Below are 10,309 nucleotides of genomic sequence, written 5' to 3'. Positions count from 1 at the left end.
TATATATATATATATATATACTTTCTTATAAACTGGAAAATACGAGAATATACATATAAAAACATGTTCTCTTTCTCTCTCTTCCCTCTCTTATTTCGGGCATACTAATGGAAGCATCAATGTGGAAGTTTATACACAACCATACTCGTACCATATCGGACTGCCAGTCTTTGGCTCTTTATCAGCGGAGGGTTCTGTAAGTGCTTCATTTTGCACTGCATCCTTCATCGGACTGTTAATGTTCTTCGACTCGTTTATGACTGCCGATACTTTATTATAAATCAAAAAGGGACGTGACTCAGCTTGTGTTTCCGGTTTTAAATTCGTCTCCATCTGCGCGGAGTTATCTCCTTGTTCCTGGAAGGACTCACTTAGTAGCCTCTCCGTCTACGTTTCAAAAATTTCCTTAATAAACATTGTATTTTCTTCGACATGCTAAATTTGTTATTATTATTATTATCATATAGTTATTCCTTACAGGTAAAGAAGTGGATGATGGTGGGGAATCGTCAGTATAGTACACTGTTCTTCTAGTTCCAGCATGTCCAAGTGCGTCTGATCCAAAAACTCTGCTCGGTCCTGAAAAGAAGATAGAAATTGTATTGTTGATATTGTCAGTAATCGATGAATTAAATCTCATTTATTCTAAGAAATTATTTACCAGGTAAACGGTAGTCGTCACTAGCATCTGAATCGTTCCCGCATGTGTCCGACTCGTACGTTTTACTATCCGATTGCTTGGAATCTTCAGCCCATGAACGTCGATTCTAATATAAACAAATTATATTATTATCGCTTTGATTAGATCATTTAGAAATAATTATGAAGATATACAAGGTATATTAAACAAAGAAATTAATCGGCAAGGAAATATAAAAATGTTGCAATGCAAGAAGTACAGTATATTTTGTTATTGTTATGCGTAATTAGTTATTCACCTTATTGAGAAGTTCCGACCCAGCTTTTCTAACTCTGCGAACTAAACTGGCTCCAAAACCCTTCCTATATTAAAATATATACGCAAGTTATAATAAGAGCAAGATGTATCTTATATAAAATTGATAAATATGAATTGTAAAATTATAATTTCCTGCTAAACATACTTCTTGGTAGTGCAGCTGTTCAATTTTCTGTAGTGCTCCATAATTTTGTCTTCCAATTTTTCTTTTTGTCTGTACAAGTGATTAACTTTATCCCTGTTGCACACATACACATGTTAATAAAATGAATTATTGATAAATAAGAATTATTAACATAATTAATGCGTTAAAAAAATTGATGCGTTAAAGAAGCATGATGTTGTAAAAAGATAATAAGCTGTTATACTAACGCGAACAGTTTTTCTTCCATATGATAATGCTCCTTATCTTGAAGCGAATGTGTTAAAAGTTCGTGGTATTGTGTAAATAATAAGCTTATGTGCTCCATTAAGGAACGTCTGTCATTATCCAATCCAGAGTTCATCTCTAATAGTCTCTTTAAAAAAAAAAGAAAGAACATGCATTCTAGTATTTTTCATAACTGTATTACATCAATAACTGTATTACAACTGTAATAGTTACAAAATTATATCCATACATCACATCGTTCATGAAGGCTATTGACTTCTAATTTTAGATCCGAGCACTGTTCATCTTTGACGCTAAGTTCGCCTTGCATTTCAGTTTGCTTTAAGCTGAGGCGGTTCATCTCGATTTTATTCTTTCTATAATCATCTTGCAAGTTTCTATACTCCGCTTTTAATCTTTCACTCGCAGTGTATAGGTTTCTGAAGTCATCCTAGAATATTTTTATAAATATTATTTTTAAAAACTGTTCATAAATCAATCTACAAGAACTTCTTACTATTCAAAAGAAATTTGGAGAAAACAGGACAATAGGAGTCAGGTGCGGTAGTCGTTGCGCAAATAATATACCGATATAACACAAACCTCTTTATTAAAAAACGCGCTTTTTAATAAAGAGGTTTGTGTTATATCGGTATATTATTTGCGCAACGACTACCGCGCCTGACTCCTATTGTCCTGTTTTCTCCAAATTTCTTTTAAAAAACTATATTTTAAGTTATCGATAAAATAAAATTTATGTATTATATAATCAGATGTTTTAGTTATTTTTTATAGATACCTTCAACTTAGAATGTTCTCCTCGGAGATTATTTAAGCTTTTTGTGTTGTTAATCAAGGCTTCCCGTTCAGATTGTAGTGTTTCACTTCTCGCCTCTAATCTCTCACAAGTCTCGCGAAACGTTCTGTTTTCATTCTTCACGTCTCTTAAATTCGATTTAAGAGCATCTCGTTCGCGACGTAAATTTTCGTACTCGTTATTAAGTTGTTCATGTAAGGATTGTAAGGTGTTCTGATCATGAAGTAGTGCAGAATATACATTCTGCTGTGTACTACGTTCTTTCAATAGCTAGATATACATATATGATAGTTAAGTATATAAATAAAATTTTATTTAAAATTATTAATATTATACGATAAATTATAGAAATAAATACCTCTTCTTTCTCTGCGATAAGTTGCGAATTGGCCAATTGCAACGCGGTGTGTTGTGCGGTTAACGAATTGCTTTGCGATTGTAACGTTGTTATATGAACCTGAAGTTTCGCATTCTCAGATAACAAATTCTCCATTGCTGTTTCAGACATAGATGCCTTTATTTGCAAGTGTTCCAGTTCTCTCTAAAATTGGATAATAAAATATAAAATATAAACAACAATTGTAATATGTTTTAAATGTAAATACCTTTAAAGGTTCTATCACGGTCTCTAAAGTTTTATTAACATCGTTTTCCTTATCGGTGCAAGTTGTGGATTCAGACGTCGTTTCCTCATTGCTCTCTGATAGGAAGGATTTTTTAATATGATTTATCACTTCTGGTATTTGGGCAATTCTGCAATAAATAAATTTATACGCATAATTACAAACTAGCAAAAAGAGTAAATCTTTTTTCATTTTATCCACCTTTCCAATATAGTTTCTAAAGGTTGGGACAGCAATATATTATCGCTAAGGCCGAGTTTTTCCAAAACCGTGTATAATTGTTGATTGCTTAGCTTTTCTGCGACGAGATTAGATTGAAGTATCTCTAAAGTTTCTCTATCGATCGCAGCTCGTGAATCAAGCTCTTTGCTAGATCGTTCAATTTCTTGCAATCTAAAACAAAGGTAGTTTTATGACATTCAATATATTATTTAAAAATTGTAAACAATATATTTCTTCAAACACACCTTGATATTTGCGTAACACACTCCTGCAACTCCTGTTCAAGTTGTCCTACTTTCCTCTCCAAAACTTCAATTGTATTTGTTGCTTTATCTAAGGCTACATCTTTTTCCTAAAATATTACACAAAATTGTTTATATTTTTGTTACAATATTCATAATATTCAACAATAAATGCTCACCTCAATTGTTTCTCTGTATTTATGAATATCACGTTGCGCAGCGTCCTTCTCTTTCTCTGTCGCTGTTAACCTAGTTTCGAGATCAAGGCACTTAGAATTAATATCGTTGATATTGTTTTCGATGAGTTTTAATTCTTCAAGTTTTTGATTTGCCGTTTCTAAAGTGCGTTCTAAATCATCAGCGCGTCGTTGCACGCTCTCTAATAACAGTTGAACACGTTGTTTCTCTTTCACTGCGATATCATAATTTTTTTCCAATTCCATCATTTTCACATGGAGGGTCTAAATATGGCAAGAAAAAAGATATAATAAGATAAGTCTTCAATATTAAAACGAAATATTTAGAAAAGTATAATTTGATCTAACGTACTTGGACTTCTTGTTGTTGCTTCTCGAAAGAAGTTCGTTGATTTTTAAGAGTGTTTTGAAGTTTCTTATTTTCTTCCAATGCCTGTTTACAGACTAATTCCAAATCAGTGTTTTGTTGTGTAAGTCTTTCTTTATTATCGTTCAATGATTCAATCTTCAATGAAAGCTTCTTTTTCTCTTTTTCCAATTCCAAAACGCGAGAGGAATTTTCATGGAATGAACTTTCTTTCAATGAATCGATTAAAGTATTTAAACGGCGATTTTCCAATTCCAATTTTAATGCTCGTGCCTGAGCATTGCTCGTTAATTGTTCGGACAGTCTATTATCATTGTGCACTAAAGACATTAATTAAATGTCACTCAACCATCATTTGGGGGAAAAAAAAATTGTTTTGTTAATGGTAAAATTTTTTAAAACGCAAGTTTACCTGGTTCTTCAGAGTCACTAGATCCAGCTAATGCAGCCTCACTAGCAGCAGCTTTTGTTAATTGATGCAGTTGCGTATTTTCCTCAACAAGCTCTTGATATTTTTCTTTGTCAGCAGCACGGTCCTGTAAATGATTTTCAATTTGCTGTTACATCTCATTATACACATTATCTATTCATAATATTATAAAGTTCTTGAAGTTCTTACCAATGCCATATCGTTAAGTAATTGCTTGTACTTAATAATTTCTGATTCAAGCTCCAAAACTTTGTCTGCTCTGTTTCTTGACGAACTTAATTGTTCTTCAAGCATTTCTCTAGTCTCCATTAAAACTCTTAAATGTATAATAACAATCATTAAATGTATGACAATTACTTTACTCATATTGTTGAAGTATTAGATTGTATACTAAAAATATGTTACCTATTATCTTCACGTAACTCTTCTATCCGAGTTTTATAAAATTCAATGTCTGTAAGTTTCTCTCTATATCGTGTTACTTCTATTTCTAAACGATCTGCTCTGTCTGCTCTCTCAATTACAGCATCCAATTCATCCCTGTATGATTTAGCAGTACGAGCTTCGTGCATCAACTCTTGATTCTAAAATTACAAATGTCATATATTCACTATAAACATGTAAACTTAATATATATTACTCAATATATATTACCTCTTGTCTTAGTTTTACAAGCAATGTTTTATTATGCTCTAGTTCTTCCTTACATTCGAGAAGAGCTTCCGTTTTTTCTTCTCTGTAAAAATTATATATAAGTATGATTATATCGTTATCAAATATCAAATTACATTAAATATCATTGGAATAGTTCTTTTCGTAACAATTATTTGCAATCGTACATTATTTTTAAAACTTTAATAAAACAATATTAATTAAATAACTACAAATATTAATAAATTATCTTATTAATAAGTAGTGGTAACATGAATATATAGTGTCATGTAAATTCTAATATACAAATATAATTTTTCTTGAAATAAATGCAACAAATAAAAACCATTTATTCTATTTTCTACTCATTTCGTTTATAAAAATTTATTGCTAGTTAAACTTCGATTTATTGAACATTTTATAATAAAGTAAATAGAAAGCTAAACATTTTGCAAAATACGCACAATTCTTGCCGCTGTTTTCGAACTTTAGATTTCCAATCAGCCAATTCAACTGCATAATGATGATTATCTTCTCTTTCCGTTTTAGTGACAGGATGGGATTGTTGCACCTTACTTATGTCTTCAGATTCCGCACTGATGGACGAATCGTTTCGTTCAACGCTATCATCTAACACTGTGTCTCTCCATTTCTGTTTTTTGCAAAATGTAATATCATATAATTGTAATATTGAACACTTATAGATTTTGTATAAATATGAGATTGGCACGCGTACCTCCCGATATAAATCCAATTCTTGGATCCATTTTTTTATTTGAACAAACAGATAACCCATATTTGCATTTTCCATAGCATCTTGAGTAATAACTATGTCTTGGTGATCCGTAACCTGGATAAATCAAAATTTGTACATTATTATACAAATTTCACTAATATTATCTTTTCAATTATATTAATTTATTTTATTTTAGTAGTATCTATCTTTATTCTTTTTTTATTGACAAGAAAAATATATCTTTATTAGTAACACTACTTTAAAATACTGGCTACAATACCTGTTTAATGCATTCTACTATCGCAAGCTGTATGTCCACATGTAAAGTTTTTATCTTGGTAATAAACTTTTCTTTATTCGGACACTGGACAGCACATCCAAGAAGTAATAACAGCAATAACTTCATATCCGCTATGTACAACTCTGGCTCTTTTCCCAAACTTGCAACGTCGGGTAATTTTAAAATCAAATGATCCAACTCCTCCTCATAAAACTGCTTCATGTTTTGTATCACGGTCTTTAAATTTTTCGTACGGATAACAGGATTATTATTGGACGGCATTACTTCATCATGCAGTGGCTCTGGATTGCTAAAAGTAACAAAAACCAAATATTATATTTTAACAATGTTCCATGACAATTGCATTGATATAACTAAATGAATGCTTTCCATTTAATGACACAAATTAATACAAACATCATTTTATCTTTCTTTTCAGTAACAAAGATAGAAATGACATTTGTGTCACCAAATGGAAAGAGTATCCAATATCTTTTTGTATATTAAAAGACTCACATCTGCAAGAAGACACTATGCAACAAGACACCGTCCACTAAGTCTTCATAGTTCGCCAATACATTGGGGTCTTCCAAACAGCTAGCAAACTAAAGCAATACAAAAAAACAAATGATTAATGTGATCGAATCGCAATATATAAGCTTAAATGTTTTCCATTTAAAAAAAAAACTTTAGATATTTCTCATTTGTGACATCATGACTCAGTTGAATGCACATACTTTTTCATTCTAACAAGTAAAATCAACTGAGTTTTTATCTATGACCTATATAAGTTCGAGATTGTGTGTTTTATTTACTGAGGTCTTATCTTAGGTCTGTTTTCTATAGCTGAACTAGTATATACTTGTAGAACTTAAAGTGAGATAGGTATATGTTTGATATTTGATAAAAGTGAGAAAGAGAATTCTAGTACAGGAATAAAAAACAGATCTGTTGTTAACTCATATTAAAAGAGAGAGATTACAAATCTGTGTTGTTATGCTATAACTTTGTCACCAAAGTAAGGAAGTCGTGACACTATTATCCAAGTACAAAATATTCAAAATAGATTTAGATTCAGCATCACTTGTGTGAAAATGGGAAGCAACTATAGTTTAGCATAGAATAGCAATCCTATCATACAGATCATACTTTCTCAAGCATCAACAACAGGTCTATTCTTTTTAGCTGAATTTCTTTCACAATTCTTTCCTCCTTTTCTTTTCATGTTAAAATATAAATAAAGAGACAAGATGAACTGTGCAAGAAGTTATTTAGCTAAAAAGAACAAGCCTAAGGAAACATCCGAGTTTCTCAACTGAGGAGACTCACCCAGGTGACCAGTGGCCCCGCCAAGAAATCATCAATTTCCGAGGAGGCCATTTTCGTAGGATTTGACGCAGGACGAGAGTATATTCGGTTATCATCTGTGTGTCGACGTTGACGTTATCTTTCCCACGACGGGACACCGTGAGGGGGAATCGGTGCCGTCGGAGGCTGCCGCGCGTCGTTTCTCGTCGCCCTATAAATTAGCCGCGCACGAGCAGCGCGATTCCACGGCAAGGAATCCCTACCGAAACCTACCGCAACGATAAGAAACTTCCCTCAAATCGTTGCACGGTCGCGTCGGCGGATCACTGCCGCACGCGACTCGGACGTCGCGAACGAGACGCGGATCATCGGCGCGTTCGAAGCTTTGACGTTCGTCATTCGCGCGGGAAGAGGAACTTTATCGTATAGTTGCCGTTTTGACCGAACCGAAACTTGCCTCGCCGCGAACGAGTAGCCGGTACGACGAAAATTCTCAGGACACTCACAGCTGATCGTTTTCATAACAAAAACACCAAGAACGCGATCATGGTGAGCGTCGCGCAGACTCGATCGAACGCGATTGGCTAATTGTAAAAGTGCCTTTACATGAGAGCGTCAAGCGTGGAGCATCTTCGCAGAAACTTATTGCGTATGATTCTGAATTTCCTAATTCCGGCTACTTTTTAAAAGAGAGAGAGAGAGAGAGAGAGAGGGTTGGGTAGTGCTAAATTAAAAAAATAAAAGTTAAGTTAAAAAGCTATTAACTTTTAATTTGATTTTTTTAAGTTAATCCTCAGACACAATGCGAGCTAGAATAATGAGTATATAATTTAGTAATTTTATATTGTATAATCGTACGTTATTTGTCCCTGGTGAAAAAATTTCGCTGAAAGTATTTTACGTTTTGAAACATTTCAGCGAAATTGCTGAAAATTTGCTAAAATATCATTAAAAGTGAATTTTTCATTTAACATATTGAAAAATCGCTTAAATTTCTCTGAAATTTTGCTGAAATCTCTGAAATTTTGCTAAAATTTTTCTGAAAATGAATTTTTCAACTAAACATCGCTGAAATTAAACTGAAATTTTTCTAAAATGCTGAAATTTTGCTGAAAAATGTTCCAAAACGTAAAATAATTTCAGCGAACTTTTCCATCAGGGGTGAACAAAAATAACCAGATTCTTTAATGAATATGCTGCGAGAAAGGAAAAATACGAAAAATTATGTAAAATGGTCAAACTTTTTCTTTTTTTTTGGTTGTTCATTCGGATCAAATTTAACTTCTTTCAATTACTTTTTTTATTAACTTAATTTTTAATTCAATTAATTTCATTATGGATTAACTTGTATATATCTTAATTAACATAAATTTTCAAGACTGTTAACTTTAACTTAACTAGTTAAAAAAAAATTAACTTACCCAACCATACTGTTTAATATATGATATACTCTATTGTCTTAACATATAACGTTGAAATTGTATTTATTTACATTACATAATATAAATTACAAGATTCCACTATCAGCAGTGTCCAATGCATTCAATGCATTTTGATTAAAATTATTAAATAGATATATCACTGCGCATGCTCTGACGCTCAACACTTGATGCTCTCATGTAAAAGCACTTTTAGGTCTGTTCTTTATATTTAAATTAACATGCAGTTATTGAAATAAACATATTAATAAAAAATGTAAAATAAATATATGAAAAAATAAAAATACATGAAATAGATATATTATAAGTATAAATAAAAATATATTATAAATATATATAGATATATTTTAAATTTAGAGAAAGCGAGAAAAATTCAAATTATTATAGCTAAATTTATCGAAAACAGGATTTGCAAAGTGTGTTTTATAAATTTTGTTAGTAAAAGGCGAGCAGAAATATAATAAATTCTGTTAAGGGAATATTATAAATAACACATTGATTATATAAAAACAAGCATATGTAGTGTATGTAGTATATTTAAATAAAACGTACGAATATTGTTTAATAAAAAAAAATCTTAAATATTTTCAAATTGTTTTTTTCGGAAATTATAAAAAAAAATCTTAGAAATCTTAGAATATTTACATATGTAGATATATATGTAATTCTAGAATTAGTTAAATTTAGTAGATACAGATTTTTTCAACACTTTTTTGAAGTGTTTTAATTCGTACTAAAAATGTGTAAGAAAAATTTTCTAAAGAATTATGAAATGATGTATTATGGAAATTCTTAAAAAATATATCTACAAAGAATTCTAAGAAAAATTTTTTCAGGGTCCGTAAGATTTTATATTTCATTCTCGAATTTCACATTATATTACACCCGTTTCCCAGATCTATAATTAATAAACGGAATAGACCACATTCTATTTTTGCTATTAGCGTCATAAACACGTACGCAATAACATAAAATACAATACACAAAATATACTGTGTTATTTCTAATACAGGTTGCACAGCAGAACAGGCATTTTATTTTTTAAATGAAGAGACTTTTATTATTTATCGCTCGAAAACTATATATCTTAACGAGATAATGAATACGGAAATGAATATTTGTTAGATGCACATTGAAGATGCGAATCTGGAGAGATGACTTCGATGAGAATTCCGTAGTGAGAAATAGATAGAATCGCGACCGGGGAAATAAAAAGAATTCACAACAACGCGCTCAAATATTTTTTTATACAATCTTGATAATCACGTCATCGCGAATGCCTTTTGTTTTCATACGTTTACAAATCGTTCCCGACATCACAATGCGGAGGGCACAAAGGCGCTAATATGCTATTATCGCGTTTAATCGTTACAGTACTTGTAAATGCTTTTACAGACGCTTTCTTTACAGACAAATGTGGCTTAAATCTCGCTTTTATTAAGTCGAAATTGCCTATACAGTACGTCCCATTTTAAATGCCTATTCAAAATATCGAAAAACATATTGCGAATGCATATCTTTTTAACGTTTAGAAGAATTAAGTTACTTTATTTCTATTTTATTATGTTCTCTTCTAAACCAAGCAATTCCTGATTGAATTTTTGAAAAATGGTTTATTCTCAAAATATTTAATATTTACTAAATTTAATATTATTTCTCAATATATTTT

The 10,309-nt window shown here is 31.3% G+C and overlaps 1 protein-coding gene across 1 annotated transcript; it reads right to left on the bottom strand.

The window, feature by feature from the left end:
• Positions 1–73: 73 nt before the first annotated feature.
• Positions 74–7,738, bottom strand: Girdin (protein girdin). The gene is made up of 23 exons (XM_018452388.1): positions 7,223–7,738; positions 6,410–6,498; positions 5,894–6,203; positions 5,614–5,727; positions 5,342–5,529; positions 4,881–4,962; positions 4,632–4,810; positions 4,416–4,542; positions 4,209–4,332; positions 3,782–4,116; positions 3,412–3,693; positions 3,236–3,342; positions 2,970–3,161; positions 2,751–2,898; positions 2,504–2,686; positions 2,128–2,415; positions 1,579–1,779; positions 1,331–1,476; positions 1,104–1,196; positions 939–1,002; positions 662–767; positions 479–579; positions 74–387 (listed from the first exon to the last, which is right to left on the bottom strand). Exons 1-23 carry the CDS (start codon positions 7,271–7,273, stop codon positions 130–132), a joined length of 3,768 nt encoding a protein of 1,255 aa, XP_018307890.1. The 5' UTR covers positions 7,274–7,738; the 3' UTR covers positions 74–129.
• Positions 7,739–10,309: the final 2,571 nt, after the last annotated feature.

This window comes from Mycetomoellerius zeteki, unplaced genomic scaffold, assembly GCF_001594055.1.
Source record: "Mycetomoellerius zeteki isolate Tzet28-1 unplaced genomic scaffold, Tzet1.0 scaffold345, whole genome shotgun sequence".
Taxonomy (NCBI): Eukaryota; Metazoa; Arthropoda; class Insecta; order Hymenoptera; family Formicidae; genus Mycetomoellerius; species Mycetomoellerius zeteki.
This window is presented reverse-complemented; position numbering and strand designations above follow the sequence as displayed.